This window comes from Phocoena sinus, chromosome X (assembly GCF_008692025.1).
Source record: "Phocoena sinus isolate mPhoSin1 chromosome X, mPhoSin1.pri, whole genome shotgun sequence".
NCBI lineage: Eukaryota > Metazoa > Chordata > Mammalia > Artiodactyla > Phocoenidae > Phocoena > Phocoena sinus.
The window spans coordinates 16,480,483-16,501,216 of NC_045784.1; the positions used below are offsets into that span (position 1 = coordinate 16,480,483).

Genomic DNA, 20,734 nt, shown 5'->3' on the forward strand with positions numbered 1-20,734 from the left:
TCAGGAAACTCAGGCTCAGTGAGACGAAGTCACTTACTGACAAAAGGTCATAAAACTAGTTGAATGGTGGGATTCTGGATTTGAACCTACTAACTCTGCCTCCGGAGCCCAAGCTCTTGACCACTTCTCTAAGCTGCTTCACTCAGCCTCTTGGTCCTGGAGATGGTGAGTCACCGAGGATGCCAGACAGCCTGTGTCACCGCAGCTCACTGCCAGCTGGGTAAATCGCCTTTGCTCCCCGAGTTAAAAAGTACTACTAACAAACAAAAATCCCATACCCGACCCACCCAGGGGGGCCTGCTCCTTCCACTCAGACCTGAGACGTGAGATGGGGCATGTGAACAGTTGGAAATGTGGAAGATGCGCCATGTGCATCCCTTGAGAACATGAGCTCAGCCAGTGGCATGCCCCAATTTAGCCCAAGTTGGGACAGTTAAGCCAAGACATGTGGCCTGGCAAAGATGCTGAAGTGCACAGGAAGCCGAGGCAAGCAAACAAGTGAATAAATAAATGAACAGCAGCACTGACAGCAGCAACTAAAAACCACCAAAAAGACCCCACACGCTTCTGGAGGTGAGTGGGGGGTGAAGGGAAAAAGAGCGGACTGATTCCTAGCAAGCAAAAGATCTCAAGTCCAGATGATGAATCTTTTCTGCAGTCTCCGCTCCCTGCCCTCAGAAGGATCTATTACCATAATGTAAATGTCTGGGTTTTAAGGGCCTAAAAATTGTTATGGGGGCAAAAAAAAAAAAAAGGTTGGGAAAGAAAGAAAAGGAAAAAGAGATAGAAAAGCCCCATCCCCTGTACACAGAAAACCACTGAGGTGCACCCTTTGAATCCTCCATTTTTCCCCAGCTTTCATCCCACCTGGGAGTTATCTACTCATAGGAACGATGACAGATGTGAAGTTTCTAGAGAAACGACTAGAGATACCCTCTCTTCTCTCTTGCTCCAACCCCTTGCTCCTGGTCCAATCAGGTGCTGAGGACGTGAGGTCAATGGAGATGAACGCTCCCTCCCTGCTTTCCTGGCTGCCCGCTCACAACATCTCAGACTCAGGCTCTGACTATTAAAACTGGGTATTTGTTTTTCTCTTTCTGACTTACTTCATTCTGTATAACAGACTCTAGGTCCACCCACCTCACTACAAATAACTCAATTTCATTTCTTTTTATGGCTGAGTAATATTCCATTGTATATATGTGCCACATCTTCTTTATCCATTCATCTGTCGATGGATACCATATGCTAACACATATATACGTAATCTAAAAAAAAAAAGGTTCTGAGGAACCTAGGGGCAGGACAGGAATAAAGACTCACATGTAGAGAATGGACTTGAGGACACGGGGAGGGGCAAGGGTAAGCTGGGATGAAGTGAGAGAGTGGCATGGACATATATACACTACCAAATGTAAAACCGATAGCTAGTGGGAAGCAGCCGCATGGCACAGGGAGATCAGCTCCGTGCTTGGTGACCACCTAGAGGGGTGGGATAGGGAGGGTGGGAGGAGGGAGACGCAAGAGGAAGGGGATGTGGGGATATATGTATACATAGAGCTGGTTCACTTTGTGATACAGCAGCAACTAACACAACAATGTAAAGCAATTATACTCCAATAAAGATGTTAAAAAAAAACAACTGGGTAAAGATTACCTGGCTCAGGCCCCCATTTTATTACAGACGAGGGTCCTGGGCTCTAAGGCTGGGAGTTATGAGCCCAAGGCCACACAGCTAATTGGTAGCAAAGCTAAAACTGGATGGAAGCTTCTTGACGCCCAGCCCTGTATTTGCCCACCACACTTGGGGCGGTAATAATCAAAACGCACATGTTTGATGCTTCTAGAGATTTTTCTCTTGCAAATAAGCAACATTAAGAGGGCTCCGCCCATCTGTGGAGGGAGCAGAGATGAAGCCAGTCCTTCAGAAGCGTTCTGTGAGGGGCCGTTACTGCTCGGGGAGATTGAATCCTTCCTTCAGGAAAGGACAAAATTGCAGCAGCAATGAGCCCAGTTTCCTTTGCTCATCAGCGGGAGGGCAGGAGCAGCCTCGCTCCCCTTTCCCAGAAATGTGGATCCGAAGGCTCTGCTGCTCCCGTGGAGCCCCTACACACTCACCCCACGGCCTAAAATGTCCCAGGAATCACAGGCACTTTTTGACTACGAACTTCCCGTCTAAATGTGGGGCAGCCTGAGCGAGGCCAGGGGCGCAGGAAGCGGGAACCGGAGTGGTTTTCCTGGCAGCTCTCCCCTTGCACTGTGTCCTTGTTCGGATGAGCACAAACAGGCTGGGCTATTTATAGTTGGTGAAGACACGTTGGAAGGTGATGGGGCATTGCCCACTCAGTTCCCCTCCAAATTTCTGTTCTCTATGCAGACTCTGCAAGTGTGGGTGGCAACAGGCCTCTGTCTAGAGCCCATCCAAGGGCACAAGCCCCAAGCCCTTAAGGCCGAAGGACGATGACACCCGCAGCTCCCATCGGCAAACCCACAGCTGGGCCTCCCAGAGGGGCAAGGGGCTTTAGATGCTTGGAGGCGGGGATCTCATCAGCGCACAAGTCTGAGAAGAGTTTGTGGGGTGTCACCTGGAGGAAGAGTGTTCAAAAAAATAGCCCATGGGAAAAGCGTTATATGAACCAATTAGTACCTGTGCCCGTGCAGGGCGTTAATATCCCCTACTGATTCCTCGCCTGCCTCTGGCCGTCACTGGCAGGAAGATCAATGTGGCTCAGTCCGAGCTGAGGCTAAGCCCATCACTACTGTTGTTGGAACTTGCTGCAGGGAATGAAATTTATTCTCGGTGAGGATGGAAAGACGTATGGAGAGAAAGTTATACATACAAGTGAAATGAGGCCAGCAAATAAGGTAGACATTTCTACAATGTGACAAGGTATTTTCCCCTGTGGGATTCCCATGCTCCATAAACCACCCACCCTTCCTCAGTGCCCAGCCTTCCCTGACGCTCTTGCGGCTCTGCTTCCACTCCCTAGAGACCTCTCGATGTGCGGTCTGAGGGCGTCCGTGTTTCCTCGCTCCCTCGGGGCTGCTGAGCATGACCTGTTTGTCACCACGTGGCAACTCCTCTCCCTACAAGGTCACCCACTGAGCTCTCTCAAGGGAGGAAAAAAGATTGGTTGAGGGCCTCACAAGGGCCAGGAGAAGAACTAGGTGCCCTAGGAGTGGCAACGGAAACTGAGACACAGAGAGGTGTGTACCTTGCCTGAAGCTACAGGGTAAGGAAGCAGAGGGGTGGGCTTTCCACACTGGTGGGCCTAGCTCCAAAGCCCAGTAAGCAGTGGGTGGGCAGGAGGCATGTCTCGCCTGGTTACTGTAGTTAACTACCACCCAGAAGAGGGCCTAGCCAAACGGAGGCACTTGATGAATTTCTGAAATAACGAATGACAGCACACACAGCACACACACAAACACGCACGCACACACAGAGCACACACATACACACTGGATCCATATCTAGCACCCAATTTCCACCTTTCCCCCATAGCTGAGTTTATCACAAGACAAGTCTACACGTGCTTGGTAGCCCACCTGTTCTTTCTTCAACTCAACCCTGAGTCTCTCTCTTACCCCCAACTATTGTATAGAAACCACTTGACTGGGATCACCAAGGGCCAGCTAGTGACCGAAGCCCCTTCAGTCTCCCCGGCTATCACTTTGGTGGAGGTTCTCATAGTGGGCTTGGCTAACCAGTGGCGGCAGCAGCCCTGGGAGCTTGCTAGAAACGCAAATTCTCAGGCCTGAACCCAGACCTCCTGAATCAGAAACTTGGAGAGCAGCGATCTGTGTTTTAACAAGACCGCAGGTGATGCCAACGTACACTCAAGCGTGAGACCCACTGGCCGGTAGCTGCTCCACCCTCCCTTCTCGTGGCTTCCACGGCCTTGCAGTCCACTCACCCTTTTCCACAGCTCCTCGTCCTTCCTCCGCCCTGTAAGTAATGGTTTTCCCCACTGTTGCCTGTACTCTCTCCTCTTCTTCTCTGTAATCTCCTGGAGTGATTATAGCCATTCCATGAGTGTAACTACCATCTGTGAGCCAACGACACCCACCTCTGTAATTTCTAGCCAAGGTCTCTCTCCTGAACTCTCCAAAGACATGTCTTGGTCCTGACTTGTAGAAAAGAAGGGAAACACTCAAACACCACATGCCACATCCCTAGGAATCTTTGAAAAGACATTTAGAATACTTGAGCAATCCAAACTCAAAATGATGGCCTGACCACCCAGGTACACATTCTATCTGCCTGCTTAGGGAACATTTGTGCACACTCTAGCTATCTTTCTTTCCCTTTTTTTTTTAAATTAAATGATTGATTAGCTTAGAGCTAATAAGAGCAAAGGTCTTTTTTAGTGCGTTCTTTTGGTGGGCATGGGGACCACACACCTCACAGAACCACCAGGACCTAGAAGTTTACTTTCTGCTAATTTGTATCCTGAGGGGCTTGAAGCAGCTGGGATGCCTATGTAAATCTAAAGAAAAATTAACTTCCGTGTGGGTAAGTTGGTCTCCAGAGAGACATCTGCCCTTCCCTAAGCACTTAGTTGATATTTGGCATATAAATGTTTACTTAATCTTTGCCTCAAGCTAAAATGTCTCAGGGCTCGTCACTAATCTCCCAGTGTTTCCCTGGTATCCAGGGCTCCCTCTTCATTACAAGGAAAAAATGTGCAATTCCACTGTTGCTCTCCCTGGATCCGTGTTCCAGTTCTCTCCATATAGCCTTCAGCCTTTCATGGGAAATGTACCTTGACTTAATGACCTGCTACCGCCCTGACTATTGAAACTTTCTTATCATTGCCTGTCATCAACTCCCAGAACACCCCGACATCCACCTGGGAGGACGCTGGCTTCGAGAACATCAGCCTCACCTCATTTCAGCTCTTGCCATCTTCCTGAGCCTATGAGAGCCATGTGGGCAATCCATCCCCTCCCTCCCCTGGTCCCTTCAGCCCTTACGACCTTCATTCATCCTCAGTCACCCACATTCAGGGCGCCTCCCTCTGTGGATACGTCCATCTTCAGACCCACTCTGCCTCTGAAATTGTGGGCACCAACCTCCCCTTCCTGACCAGCATCTCCGGTACTTCTGGCCATCAACTTTCCCCACTTCCTGCTTCCACTCCATCCCTGCTCAGCTCACCTCCTCCTACTCTTTTAGCTTTACTTCCTTCCTCTCAGTCCCAGAGCCCCTATCACTCAAGCCCCGCCTCCACCAGCCCCGCCCCTATCACTCAGGCCCCGCCTCCACCAGCCCTGCCCCTATCACTCAGGCCCCGCCTCCACCAGCCCCACCCCCATCACTCAGGCCCCGCCTCCACCAGCCCCACCCCCATCACTCAAGCCCCGCCTCCACCAGCCCCGCCCCTATCACTCAGGCCCCGCCTCCACCAGCCCCGCCCCTATCGCTCAGGCCCCGCCTCCACCAGCCCCGCCCCTATCACTCAGGCCCCGCCTCCACCAGCCCCGCCCTATCACTCAGGCCCCGCCTCCACCAGCCCCGCCCCTATCACTCAAGCCCCGCCTCCACCAGCCCCGCCCCTATCACTCAGGCCCTGCCTCCACCAGCCCCGCCCTATCACTCAGGCCCCGCCTCCACCAGCCCCGCCCCTATCACTCAAGCCCCGCCTCCACCAGCCCCGCCCCTATCACTCAGGCCCCACCTCCACCAGCCCCGCCCCTGACTACTACTCAAGCCCCACCTCCACCAGCCCTGCCCCTATCACTCAGGCCCCACCTCCACCAGCCCCGCCCCCATCACTCAAGCCCCGCCTCCACCAGCCCCGCCCCTATCGCTCAGGCCCCGCCTCCACCAGCCCCGCCCCTATCGCTCAGGCCCCGCCCCTATCACTCAAGCCCCGCCTCCACCAGCCCCGCCCCTATCACTCAGGCCCCACCTCCACCAGCCCCGCCCCTGACTACTACTCAAGCCCCACCTCCACCAGCCCTGCCCCTATCACTCAAGCCCTGCCTCCACCAGCCCCGCCCCTATCACTCAGGCCCTGCCTCCACCAGCCCCGCCCCTATCACTCAAGCCCCGCCTCCACCAGCCCCGCCCCTATCACTCAAGCCCCGCCTCCACCAGCCCCGCCCCTATCACTCAGGCCCCGCCTCCACCAGCCCCGCCCCTGACTACTACTCAAGCCCCACCTCCACCAGCCCCGCCCCTATCACTCAAGCCCCGCCTCCACCAGCCCCGCCCCTATCACTCAGGCCCCGCCTCCACCAGCCCCGCCCCTATCACTCAGGCCCCGCCTCCACCAGCCCCGCCCCTATCACTCAGGCCCCGCCCCCACCAGCCCCGCCCCTATCTCTCAAGCCCCACCTCCACCAGCCCCGCCCCTGACTATCAAGCCCCGCCTCCACCAGCCCCACTCCTATCACTCAAGCCCCGCCTCCACCAGCCCCGCCCATCCCCACCCTGCCAGTTGCCTGCCCCTCCACTCAGAGCGCTGGCTGCTCTGTACTGCAGCGGACAACAGGCACGGCTCCCTGGCAATTTGGGCCAAAGGTCCTGCTCCCACTTGCCCGCTCTTTGGGAAGAAAATGAGATTATTTACAACTTGGGTGTCCACGTTTGGGAATATTAACAAACCTGTTCTGGTCTCTTCAGCCTGCTTCTACCTCTTTCCCCATCGGGTTTATTTTCTTTTGAAGGCACACACCTGCTCTGCCCCTCAGGTTTCTGGCTCGCTGCCTCCAGCTGCATGCAAACTGCTAGGGCTCAGGACAGCCTGCTTCTTTCCAGCTTTTCCTTGGATTTTTTTTTCTTTTGGACCCTTCTCCCAAGTTTCAGGGCCTCTTCTCATGGGGGTTTCTGACCCCATCTTTATTAAATCGATAATGCACATTATGAGACATATAACGTCACATGTCAGTGTGTGTGTATACAACACACACACACAAAAGTTTAGGTATATTCTGTCATTTGAAATATCTTTATGATCAAATATCAAAACAAGTGAGTAGGCGCTATACTTTTGAGACTCCACTTTCGCAAGTGTGAAGATAGCGGTAGACAGAATGCTCTTTGTACCATGACTACCTTAGTTATATGGTGGGCTGGACGAGACCAGCAGACGCTGTCTTTATGCTGTGAGATAATAACTGATGCATCCCCAAAGCACAGACTTTCAAACAAAGGCACTTATGACCTAGGGGAATCTCCTATCATCATTCAATTTTTAAATCAACTCTGGTACTAAATTTTTTTGGAAAAAGTCTCTTTCTTTCTGTTAAATTTCTACCTACATTTTCTATCTGGAAGTAAGTATGTTAACGGCATGCTGCTACTTGCTCAGATGGACACAAAATCGCGCAGGTGTCCTAGTTCCTTTTGACATGATTCCTGAAGACCAGAATCTATAATGGCCGAGCCCCACCGTTACTAAGATCCAGAGCAGTGCCTGGCACACAGTAGTCCCTCAATCCATTTCTGTTAAGTAAATGCATCTAAAAATGACTCCCCTCTTCCTAAACTTAGGTATTCCTTTTTCTAAAAGATGCTAGTCCCTGTTTAAATAGAAAGAAATTGATCTCTTCTGGAAGCCACATTTGGCAGCGAGCTTTCTGGCTGGTGAGAGGAAGCTTGAGCCCAGACATTGCAGCTGGAGCGGCAATGCCTCATGCCTCATTCCCAGTAAGAACAGCAAACGGTGACCGTGTGTCCATGTGTTCAAACATCTGTCTATCCATCCGCCCAGCTACCCATCCAGTCAGGTAAATCCTGGCGAGGATTTGGGTTTGCACAGCAGACAATACCCCTTCTTGGAGGACTACCGACACAAAACTGTTTGACTGTTAACATTCCTACCTGAACTACCTTGGCGGAACAAAACAAGTTCATAAACCAGCATACAGGTTGGTTGTCCGATGAAACTGCTTAGCAAAAAATATGAAGTGCATGAGATACTGAGAAACAGCAAGCCCTTCTTCGATCTTCTTAAATTTTTTTATGTTGAAATCCATGGCACACTAGGTGACTTAGAACATAAGACGCACATGCTACAGAGCTTGCACAGGGGCTGGGAAGGATGACAGGAGAGCAAAAGTGAACAAAATGTAAGCACTGGAACCTCCCCCCCTTCTTAGGAACCATGGCATTCAACAAGTGTATTAAATGAGCCACTACCATATGCTCAACCCCGTAAACCATGTGGAGATGACAAAACACACTCTTGATCTGCTTTAAATCTGGTAAAGGAGTCCGGGGGTGTGAGCATCCCAAGTGGCAGAGCATGGGGCCCCGCACCAGGCTAAACACGGGGTGTCAGGCGTTTGGAGGAGAGAGCAATCGTGAGAGTTAAGGGAAGGCTTCCAGAAGAGGGGCGTGCTAACTGGGCACTTAAGTTGGGGAGCACTAACGGATGCATGAGAGGCAGCCAGGGAAGGAGGGTGGCACTGTCAAAAACCTGATTCTCACAGCGTGGATGTGGACCGGCATCATCGATTCCCAGACCTGCTGGATCAACGACCGTGGGGGTGGGACCCCGCAATGTGTTTGAACATGATCTCCAGGTGACGCCGATGCACGCTCAAGTTTAAGAACCACCAAGTTAGAGCTGGCACCATCCTCCCTTCAACTGGCTGTGCAAGCGGTCAGAGAAGGTACCGGCTCCTCAAATGCTCCCAGCCTTGCCCGGGGCTGCCACTTCCAGGGATTGGCAGGAAGGAAGCGTGGGGCTTGCCTCTCACTCCCTCCTTTCTGCAAACCAGTGCCCTGGGAGCTTGGGAGGTCGGGGACTGCCCACCCTCTCCCAGGCCGCTCAGATGCCACACACAATGTAAAGAACAGTTATGCTTCCCACTGGCTTCTGTACAAACCCCTCTCACGCATCTTCCTCGGTGGCTCATTCTTCTGATCCACAGCTGGATCTTGGGGGGACTGGAGGTGGGGAAGGGCTCAGCAGAGGTGGGAGGAAAATGGGGCTTCTGTGAGCCCAGAGGGTCGGAGGTTATCATTCATTCCCCGCTCCCGTGCAGGTCTAATCGATGGCTCACAAGGCCTGCACCTATCTCCTAACGAGACGGCTGAGAGCAGCCTTTGAAGGCGCAGAAGCCATTGGAACCGCACTTCGCTTCGGATCGGATCATTAGAGCAGCAGGAATATTCTGGAAATCGTTACTGACTTCATCGAAATGCCTGTGGTCCCTGGAAGACTATAAGAATTTGGCAGAGCGTGGCTTCTGCTCTCCTTTCACCCACCACAAAGCGATGTACGACCCCTGCTGCTCCCTCCTCCCTGTTTGTGGAGCTCGTGTTCTCTTTGGAAGCACTTAGGTTTACATAAACTTTTCCTTCTGAAGTGCGAGCTCTGGGCCGACCACGCTACTGAAGTGGCCCTTGCTAAGGTCACTGGGGCTGGCAAGCGGCCTCATCGTGCGCATGTCCGTCAGCAGAAGAGGACACAACACGTAGGGGCCTGACCCACTCAACAGTGGCCCTGGTCCCGTTAGTTTCCCCTGGGGCCATCATAGGGGAGCAGTTGTTTGACTGGATCTGGGGGACACCTGCCGAATGACACAAGTGAGCCAGCCACTCCTCCAATGGGCTCACATACCTGAGAAAATTTTGTGTTATGTGTATTTTACCACGATTTAAAATTTTTTCTAAAATGTACATGAGCTATTTTTGTTTCACTCCAGTATACCCAGTTTGATACACAATCATAAATAAGACAGTGAAAGTAAAGTTGATTTACAGGCCCGAGGCTACATACTCGGAAATTATATCCTTCCATCCTTTTAGATGCATTCCACGCTCATCCACAATGTACAGACAGGGAAGGTGAGGAGAGAGGGGCAGTGACCTGCTGGGGCTCCCACTCCTACTATGACGTGAGCCTGGAAGCCTGCCTGACTCTAGCACGAGGACATTGAAGCCCCATAAGATTCTCACCATGCAAACTTAGCTCAGAAGAACAAAAATTTGGTGAGTGACTGTGTGTTTACAGGTCCATGTAAAGACCTCTAGGCCACCGACTTGCTCCAGTATATTACATCAACACGTATAATATGCATGTAACGGTAGAAAGTTCCAGCAATGAACTTGTGGAGAGAACGTGACACTTCCTTGTCCTTTGTGGTGGGCATCTCAGGTCTGGAAGGCACAATGTCCAACTCTGATTCCGTATCACTAACACAGGTGTCCAGCCAGCCAGTGAACAAATTTGAGTTTTGCCAGGCCCGTCTCGGAACTCGTGCCTGAACGAAGCATGCCCCTTGCCTTTGAGGGTCTCATAGTTCGTGGACATGGACACTAAGACAACATTTGCCAGACTGGGTCCTGGGTCCCACAATAGGGCTGCACAGGCAAGAGCAGAGGGAGCCTGGGAGTGTGGAGGGGGCCATCCCAGAGCAGGGAGAGGGCCAGGAGATGGAGCTGCCAGTGAGACGCACGCACCCAAGCCAGCAGGACATCCGGAGCGAAGGCGGGCATGCCACCTGCACTTCCTGTTGGAAGGGCAGCTGGCCTTGCTCTAAGGAAGCACAGGGGGAAATCCCCACGCGTGAGCAGGGCCTAGATGCCAGGACCTGGATTCTCATCTCTAATCCTGAAACCCACGCTGCGGTCCCCAGCCTCACACCCGCTTCTGCCTGAGCATGGGAGCAAGGACCCAGGTGGCTGGAGTCCAGCGTCCTGCGGCTGCCCTGCCCCCGCCCCCGCCCCAGCGTCAAGAGCGGAGCAGTACCTGGTATGGGTCAGGGGACCCGCTGGTCGCTCTGGCCTCCTCGGGGGCAGCGCACCTGGTCTGCTGAGAGAATTGGTCTTGGGTGGCCGCGGCTTTTTGGGCGGTATGGCAGGAACAGAAGGCTTCTGTAAATCCAGTTTTGGCTCTCTCTCTGGTCTTTCTTTAAGTCATTGTTTAAAGAAGCATAAAGAAGACAGATAGAACTAGTGTAAGTGACAGTACTGAAGACTGCTTGTTTTCTGCTTAAAAAAATCACTGATGCTGTTTGTCAAGGTCAGGATGGAAGGCGAAGAGCATCATCTATTCTTGGTCAAGTTAGAAAAAGACCTATGGGCCCTTCCGGCCATTGACCGCCCTTGGAAAACTCCTACTCATACTTCATGGGGCCTACTCACATTTAGCCTGGCTGAAATGTGACACGGTCATGTTCCCTTCTCAACGGCTGGACCCACCCTCAGAGGCAGACTTTCCTACTCCCTCTCCTGAGCTGCGAAGGACAGCCCCTTATAAACAGGCTCCACTTGAGTACTCTCTGGGCGTCTGCATGCTTGGCATGGCCTGCAGGCAGTCGGCCCCCACGGGCAGGGCCCACGTCTGGCCATCTCTCTAGAACCCGCATGGGGCCTGGCACTGAGAAGGTGCTCGGTAAATGGCTGATGGGTTTGGTCAATGAACAGCGGGACCTGTTGGGTGTGCAGAGGAAAGAGGCCTGACGTCTCCCAGGTCAGCCTGTGTAAAGCACCAGGAGCCAACAATTAGTTCTGGACTCTTTCTGTGCACAGTTTCACCTTGGAAGGTAAACTGGGACTTCACAGGTATTTGGTTTCTGAGGGTTTTGGGTGTCGGAGCTATTAGAAAGAAGTTAAAGCCAGATCTGGTGCCAAACTGGGCAGTGCTTGGTGGCAGCTTCATGTTTTATGTCCCCATGTTTCTCTGTAAAGGTAGAGCTTCAGAGAGCTGCCCACTGGAGGACAGGCAGCATCCCTGTGCTCACCTGGAAGCTGGAACTGTGAACACGTTTTACTTGCAAACACAAACTCACGTCGTTTGGGTGACCAGGCAGATTGGCAAAGCTTTAAAAAGCCCATCAGGTATTGTACAGACATCACTGCTCATCCCCACAATATTTCAATAAGGGAACCTGCTCCATCCAGGAATGCTGGGAACGCTTTTACTGGTCCGCAGGGACCAGAGGAGGCACCAGAGGAGGAAGGGCTCCGCTAAAATACAAAGGAGGGGGGATTCCTCCTGCCTCCTGGGATGGACGGGAGCTCCAGCAGCCTGCAGAACGAATGGGAGCGAGGGTTCGTGCCCACCTACTAGGGAGGACAAGCCTCAAGGTGGGGCTGGTTTGCTGTCTTCCCTGCTGCTTCTGACCAGGGCTTCTGTCTCCTGACCCGCTGCGGCACAGAACAAGGCATCACGGGAGGGGAAGGAAGCAGAAGTGTGTGGCCACTTGGCCAACCAACTAGGGTGGTTGTTCACACGTAAGCCGAGTACATATGCTAGTCACCGTGGAACAGAGCAGGCAGTGTCCTCATCACAGAGCCTGGCTATGAGCCCCAAACCAGCCATGTGTCTTCCGTGAGGACAGAGGTGGTGTTTGGTTATGTCACAACACGCACACTTTTATCAAAGAACTATTTGTATGGTACACACTCAATAGCTATTTTTTCATTGATCTGTGACGCAGACCTGGCCTTCACAATGAGCTTCCACAACTCAAGTTTTAACTGTTCACCGTGAAAGAAAGAGGTGTAACTTCCTAAGAACTCGCAATGTTGGCAAAACTTCTGGCAGGCTGATATAAAATATTAAATTTCACAATAAAATTTCAAGAGACCACCCAGGAGCATCTCCAAATAATTACATTCATTAATTCAGCATTTCTCTTGTGACTTACAAATAACTGCTTTTTAAAATGGAATTTGCTCTGCCTCCTGTTCACAGTAATAACGTAACGCTTTCCCCATAAAAATGTGTGATCAATCAAATCTTAGACACCTAATAAAATGAGTCCTTCCACAGCATGCAGATTTCTTTGGGAGGGACACGCAGACCATAGGAGTCAAACACATTCATAAAACTGACTGTGTGATCCAGGTTACGGTACTTCCCTGAAAATGACATTTTTGACCCCGTTAAGGGGACTGTGGGCACTGGGCTGCTTCTCCCAGTTTTGCCATGCCACCCCCTCCCTCAACAGTCCTGACCGAGGACATGTGTCTGCAATATAGTAGCCAGCGTCAAAGGCCCAGCAGTGACTGACAGCTTTCATTGGTCTGGATGGGAATTTCTCTAAGCCACGCCCACCCATCGGCAGTTAATGAGCACCTGGGGCACTAGGCTAGCTGGGAACCGTGGCCGGTACGGCGGGGCCCTCTAGGAACTTACAGTTGGCATGCGGGCTTCAGGATGCCGCTGGTGTGGGGAGGGCGGTGATGGCAGGAAGACTGGGATGGAAGAGCCCCAGTGTGTTAAGTGACTAGGCTGGTTGTTTTTCATTTGATGAGAAATGCCAGCCCAAAGAAGCACCACATAACCCTCTCTCCTATTTCTTTAGAAACAGGAAATTTAAAAGCAATCAAAACAAAACCATAATCACCATATTCCCAAGAAAAAGCAAATTCTGTGGGTAATAGGGACCTAGCCCTGTGACAGACAGCTCTGTCTCTTGCCGTTCTAGAAGTGCCAACGAAGACCTGATCTCATACCTTTTTCTTCTGTTCTATTTGGAAGCGTTTCTGGCCTTTCAGGAGGTATCTTTTTAATTTCATGTTTTCTTTCAGTGGTACCTGGCGGGGAAAGGATGGCAACGATTAGGAAATGTTTCCCCCATCCATTTATTAGATGCACTAGCGTTTTAAATATTTATCAGGTACAGCAAAGTCAATAGGTTTTTTTCTTTCCTAAGCTGAGTGCTGGTGTTATCTGGCAAACACAAGCTGCTTAGAAATGGAGCAGAAGCCATTTTTGGCATATGTCATTAAGTTTGCCTGCCTATGCATCCTTCATTTACAAGAACACCACTATTATTTAGTGATATTTAAATCTGACTTCCTTATGCATCAAAGTAGTCACAGGAGACCACTTGGTGAGGGTGGGGAATGTATATAAATAAATAAACAAATCCACGGGCATAAGAAGATTGCTGTTTTATGCCACCAAATTTGGAGTGGTTTGTTACGCAGCAATAGTAACTAGAACGTGTATTTTTCTTAAATTGAAGTTTAGTTGACTTACAGTATTATATTAGTTTCAGGTGTACAACACAGTGATTCAATATTTTTATACATTACACACCATACAAAGTTATTAAAATATTATTGACTATGGGCTTCCCTGGTGGCTCAGTGGTTGAGAGTCTGCCTGCCGATGCAGGGGACACGGGTTCGTGCCCCGGTCCGGGAAGATCCCACATGCCGTGGAGTGGCTGGGCCCGTGAGCCATGGCCGCTGAGCCTGCGCGTCCGGAGCCTGTGCTCCGCAACAGGAGAGGCCACAACAGTGAGAGGCCCGCGTACCGCAAACAAACAAACAAAAAATTTATATATATATATATATATATATATATATATATATATATATATGTATATATATTATTGACTATATTCCCCATGCTGTACATTACATCCCTGTGACTTATTTATTTTATAACTGGTAGTTTGTTACCTCTTAAACACATGTTTAAGTGGAGGGATGTACAGAGAAGATACTGTGGTTCTCCCTAGGTCCTTTGCATCTGAATCCCTCAGGTATTACATTTTCCCAAATGTGCCAATTCACCCTTCCTCTTTACACGCCTGGACCACAGCTGCTTCCCGCACCAGGGAACTTCATCAGTGTCAGCGGCCTCAGGTCCGTAAGAGTACTTGGAAAATAGCTAAAGCATGAAACGCATCACAAGTACTCCTCTGATTTATGGACTTGGTTGAGTGCTTGACAAACTCCTTATATGACCAACCCTATGGATGTGTGCTTGGTACTAAAATCTCAATTACACAGCACCAGAAGCCAAAAGAACTTAAAATAAAATCCACTGAACACACACTTCACCTTAACTCTTTAATGACTCACTACAAGTTAAACACTGTATCTGATTTCTATCAATTCTGTATCTGATTTTTTTCGTCAAATAACCAAACACAAGGAAAACAGGAATATCTACCTCCCCATTACAAAGCAGTTCCCAAGATTATACAGCAGGATAAACGAGCAGTAGTAGTAATCTAGGAAGATTAAATGCCATCATGCTTTGCCCCGAGAGATCCAGCACAACCTTTTCAAATTGTCTTAAAAGGATAAGAATTTGCCTACCATGCTACACTCTGGTCTCCTAATGCTAATGAAGAATTTCAGTACCATTCCTAGAGACACAGGAGGAACTGACGGTCCTACTACCATGAAGAATCCAACCCTAGTTACATCCTAGGCCACCTGAGCCTGGGACCACTCAACTCGCCTCCTTGGTCTCTAACCTGTCACCAAGGCTTCTATGGAAAAGGATCTTCAGCAAAAAAGAAAATCAATAGTCTGTTTTAATTTCAGCAAAATAAAATATTTATCCAGCCAGAACCACTAGGTGGCAAAATTAAACTGCTCAACACAAACAAGGATGGGGGCTGAGCAGGAGATGTAATTAACATCCCATTTGGGGGCTTAATCTCTGTAATTCTCAACTATGCTGAAGGGAATGGGAAAGGAATGTGAGGTCAGGCTGATTTTTTTCCCCCCAACTTGGTGGGCCAAAAGAATGGGAAAAAATCACTCCTAATAAATCTGTTGAATAAACCAATCTGGAAATGTATTCATACTTTAAGTGCTACAGAAATAGCATAATTATGCATGTGTAGAATTAAAAATACCCCTACTCTTCTTCAGTTTTAGTTGTTAATTTTTTAAAATGCCACTTAACTAGTTATTCACGGAGGAGTTTCTCCCTAAAATCTGTTTTAACAATGATAAAGCGGAGTTCTATTGGGAACTAGGAATGCTCATCTTTATGTATGAGACGCCAGTGTACAATGAGTTACCAAGTGTCCAACGACATCAAGTCTTCCTATAGGATTCAACCTTAACATGTGAGCCACACAGAAAAAGTGAATTAATTGGATTCTTTTCCAGAATAGAAGAGCATCATGAGGGAGGGAAAGTATTGCTAGAAAAACATTTTTTGTTGCTTGGGGCAAATGAAGTAAGTACAAATTTTGGTTAACCACCCGGGACAGAAATTGAAAATTCAGCACTGCTATACATGCCCAGTGAAGCTGTGACCCACGGGAAGCAGCTCTCCCCAGGCTGACCCTCGATGGGCAGGCACAGGCAAAGCAGACAACCAGTTCCTCTCTCCACAAAAGGGGTTTATTTAAAAAATAAAAATAAAAACAAAGCAAACAAAACTGGTTTATTCCGAAACAAAGTCTTTCTGGTCATTCTCTTTGGGAGGCTGTATCAGGGATACATTTTAATGATATGTTTCTTTGTTAGGGAAAACAGTAAGAGAAAGACAGTGTGTTGACGGGAAGTGAAAGGTATATTACCTGCCCCTTGCTTGATGACGGGAGCCGATGGAGGAGGTGGCTTCTTGGGTCTCTGAAAAATTAATCAAAATGATACCACATGAGATTGTTGGCAGGCCTGGCCTCTCACATAAGGACCACAGACAGTGTTTTCTAGATGTAGTTTGGACAGTCCAGAGAAGCTCTCCAAAAAAATTGAGCAATTCTCTCTCCAGGGATGTCAGGTTTTGGCACCTTTAAACAGGCACTAAAATAAATCCAGTCTGCAAAACAAAGCTCTGATGGACAAATGAAATACCATTTCCCCCTTTCTAAATTTGTAACAGCCTTCTGGAAAAGCGCGGCTCAGCAAAAATGGCCTGAAACCAGCAAGCACAATGGTACTCCTACGCTGAAACCGCATTTGCAATTAAGATTTAATCTGCTGAATAACCAAGCGATTCAGAAAGAGTCACTGGGATGGCTCGAAATTAGATCCGCTCTGGATGTGGGACCTGCAACAAAATGCAGGCTGAGGGGCCCCTGTGGCTGGGGAGGGTTCTAAGCTTTCTTCCCCTTTTCACCCCAAGGCTGGTAGGCCATTTGTGAGGTTCCCCCACAGACCAGTCATACCCTGGAAACTGGAATGGAGTTTCTTTGCATATCAGCCACTATTTGTTTTTCTCTCACACCCTATCATTCTGGAGGGAATGAGGCAGCAATGCAATCAATGGCATCTCTTTGCTCACCCAGGATTCGCTGTAGGTGGGAGACAGGCTGGACTTGGCAAGTGTCCTAGGGCCGAGAGTCCAGCCAGGGCACAGTTCTTGGGCACCATTCTTGCACAGGGGAAAAGGGGACCAAAGGCAAGGAGAGAAACATCTCATCATCAACATCATTAAGGAAAGTTGGAAATGGGGAGGGTTTGAGCATATGATCCATGTTGCTGCTGACCCCTGTCCTGACCCTCTCTGGGTATCATATACTTGTGACTTTAAAAAAGCTCCATGGACTCTCTTCTGCATGCTGAAAAAGTACTGATGTGACCAGCAAAAGCACCCGACCATCCTCAGCCCGACCCACCAGTGCCTCCCGGTGCCTGATGCAGTACCAGGACACAGGAAGAAATGGTTTTAAGTAAAACCCACAGAATACGAGACCCACAGAGAACTGTCTCAGGGAGCATCACAGCACGTAGGCTCTGGACCTGACATTTCGACTCTGCTCTTTACTAGTTGGGTGATTTGGCCAAGTGACCCCAAGTAAGAGTATAATATGGTGGGCAAGAGGCGGGGATTCAGAATGTGGCTGCCGTTACACATCCTGGCTCAGGTTTTAGCCGTGGACCCTGGGCAAGTGACCTCACCTAGACGAAATTTCTCATCTGTAAAACAATAATATTACTTCCGTCTTAGGAGGAGGCGGTTTCACAGAGGGAGTCAGTAAGCACTGCCTTGCCCAATCCTCGTGACAACTCTATAAGGAGTGATATTATTATGCCCATTTTGCAGATGAAATAATTGAGGCTTCAAGAGATGAAGTCATTTCCCCAAGTCACCAGGCTAGTAAACGGGGCAGGGGGCCAAGAGTCCAGTCCAGGGCTATCTGCCCCACAGGAATGCTCTTAACCACTGTGAAGGGGCCATCCTGCCAGAGGGCATCCACAAGACAAACCATCTCACGGCCATAAACCACACAGAGTTTACAAAAGCACAAGAAACTGTAGTATGTCAACATTAAGGGGGAAAAAAAGGGGTATTGAATTGCAGCTCCAGTATGAGCTCAACCATGTTACAATATATTCAGAAAGGGAAAAAGACTGGAAAGAAAGAAATTTATAGGGCTGATCTCTTGTAGGATTATGAGTGCATATGTGTTTCCTTCTTAATATTTTTCTGTACTGTCTATATGCATCCAAACTTCATTATAAAAAAAAAGAAAGAAGGACGCTCCAAGGGCCACCTCCGCATGGGTACAGGCCCTCCACCCAGAGCTTACGACTCTTCCCCTGTTGCCAGTCCCTTCCAGCTCTCTACCCTGACTCCTTTTTCCTTCCTCTCTTCTCTGTCTTTGTAGAAATTAGACTGGGGGCAGATCTGTGTTTACCTAATGAAGTTGAAACTCTGCCAATTAACCTTCCTTTACCTCTGGATCAGAGTAATTTCTTATGCAGGAAACTGCCAACACCCCGTGGCCTAATTCTTCCCAGCTCAGCCCCAGCAATGCCCACCCCCTGGACGGCTTCCTCACTCTCAGTTGTTGGAACATTTTTCTAACCAATTTCACATGAGCCTCCTCTTACTGAGGCCGCTCCCCCAGCGACCTTGCCTCAAACCACAAGGCCTCAAATAAAAAAAGACAACTACAAGTCATCATATTTTCCAAGATTACTGTGCAGGGAAGAAAAAACCCTTAGTGTTGTGTCAGATTTGGCATGTAATACACGAAATGCAACAGGGCAGGGCGGAGGGGCACCGAGAGAGGGGACGGGAAGTATTGTGCTCCCCAACAGCGTGTGGAGAGCGTGGTCATGCCAAGTGCCTGCTCGGAGGGCGGAGGAAGCAGGCAGGGGTGTGAGGCTGTGTCGGGAGCCCTAGCAGCTGCGGAGGCAGGTGGGGCAGTTTGGAAAGGAAGCAGCGGTTTGTGAGCTGCCTGGCTAGCATTCACCAGGCCTGATCAACGCTGGCCAGGTGCCTGCTTTGCTTAGTAGCAGAGGAGGTTTACAAGTTGTCCTGCTTGTTGTTTTTTTTTTTTTTCCTTGACTGACTTTGGCCCTGATTCCATCAAACTTAGCCTTCCTGCCTCCTTGGATGAGAAATGATGCCACATTTTTCAAAGCAGATGTCTTTTAAGGTAATTTGGAACAAAAACCAGGGTCAGGGCTCCCTGTAGCTCTAGGCCACTCCACAAACGATTAATAAAGTATTCACATGAGCTGACAATGATCTTTTTTCTTTTCTTTTTCATTTTTTCGGTTGTGCCTCGCAGCTCACGGGATCTTACTTCCCCAGCCAGGAATCGAACCTGGGCCCCAGCAGTGAGAGCACCGAGTTCTAACCATTGCACCACCAGGGAATTCCCCTGATTTTTTTTTTTCTTTTAATGCCACAGGAAGACAGGGCAGTGAGAACTGAGAAGGCAGAGTGGGTAAATCGGTAGCAAAAATGTGGCAGTAGAAAATTCATTATGGGAGTTCATGATTCTCAAACAAAAAGACATAAGCACATCACGCAATTGATTTTCCAGGTTAAGCAGTAGGTCAACGCTTTCTCTGTTGAATTTACCAGCATTAACTAGCTCCTGCAGGTACGCAGACAGAAACATCCTTTCACCTCAGTCAAGTATTTTGTCATGAATTTGTTTTAACATCTTTATTGGACTATAATTGCTTTACAATGGTGTGTTAGTTTCTGCTTTATAACAAAGTGAATCAGCTATACGTATATATATGTATATCCCCATATCTCTTCCCTCTTGCGTCTCCCTCCCACCCTCCCTATCCCACCCCTCTAGGTGGTCACAAAACACCTAGCTGATCTCCCTGTGCTATGCGGCTGCTTCCCACTAGCTAGCTATTTTACGTTTGGTAGTGTATGTATGGCCATGCCACTCTCTCGCTTTGTCACAGCTTACCCTTCCCCCTCCCCATATCCTCAAGTCCATGCTCTAGTAGGTCTGTGTCTTTATTCCCATCTTACCCCTAGGTTCTTCATGACCTTTTTTTCTTTCTTTAGATTCCATATATATGTGTTAGCATACGGGATTTGTTTTTCTCTTTCTGACTTACTTCACTCTGTATGACAGACTCTAGGTCCATGCACCTCACTACAAATAACTCAATTTCGTTTCTTTTTATAAGTCATGAATTTTTTAGAGGCACTTGTTCTATTTATTCTCCTCCCTCCACAGTGAAAATAAAACACTCCAGCTCTAGGCCCAGGTGGCGTCATCCTGCTCAACTGCCAGGTCGGTGCTAAGAACAGAGGACGTCAGAGGGTCCCCTTTAAGCTGAGAAAACTGAGGCCTAGAGGGGGCCGTGTTAACAGCTAGGTGGGAGCTAAAATGGCCCCAGAACTCACATCGCTCAGTGTTCAGACTGGCAAAACATGAAAGTGTTCTTAAGAAAGTCAATGGGCGAACGTTTTCTGATTTCTGGGAGAGCAGAATGTCTTCCATGGTCTTCACACGTGCAGGGCACACAGGCCTGGGTGCCCGTACATGTGCATTTCCCTGCGTGTAGATCTGTTGGCTTGGACACAGAAGCAAACACCATCCTTCAAAGGATATATGGACTAGATTTCCTTTCTTACCGTTATTACCGGGAAGGAAATAGATCTGAATGTTCTGGAGTGAAGACAGCAGGAAGGCAAGTTTTGCTTCCTGCTAAAGGATTTCATAACTGATTCTGCCCTTTGTTTGGCAACTCTGGCCAGCCCCAAGCGAAGGAGCACGTCAGCTGGCTCAACTGTCCTCCCTGGCAGGAATTAGGATTTGCCACTTGGCCTCTCAAGCCAGTTTGCCTTCAGAGCTC

The 20,734-nt window shown here is 49.3% G+C and overlaps 1 protein-coding gene and 1 non-coding gene across 8 annotated transcripts in view; both read right to left on the reverse strand.

The window, feature by feature from the left end:
- SH3KBP1 (SH3 domain containing kinase binding protein 1) overlaps nt 1-20,734 on the reverse strand; it is a 346,613-nt gene that overhangs the window by 41,809 nt on the left and 284,070 nt on the right. For 6 of the 7 annotated variants that reach the window (XM_032618709.1, XM_032618713.1, XM_032618712.1 and 3 more), the window contains 3 exons: nt 16,246-16,297; nt 13,421-13,501; nt 10,707-10,866 (listed from right to left, as the gene is read on the reverse strand). In XM_032618709.1, the coding sequence (XP_032474600.1) occupies nt 10,707-10,866; nt 13,421-13,501; nt 16,246-16,297 (293 nt within the window). The remainder of the gene's footprint in view (nt 1-10,706; nt 10,867-13,420; nt 13,502-16,245; nt 16,298-20,734) is intronic. The other variant, XM_032618710.1, reaches the window with a different exon arrangement.
- On the reverse strand, nt 19,207-19,278 carry TRNAE-CUC. Its single transcript has one exon. It is a non-coding gene; the product is annotated as a tRNA-Glu (tRNA).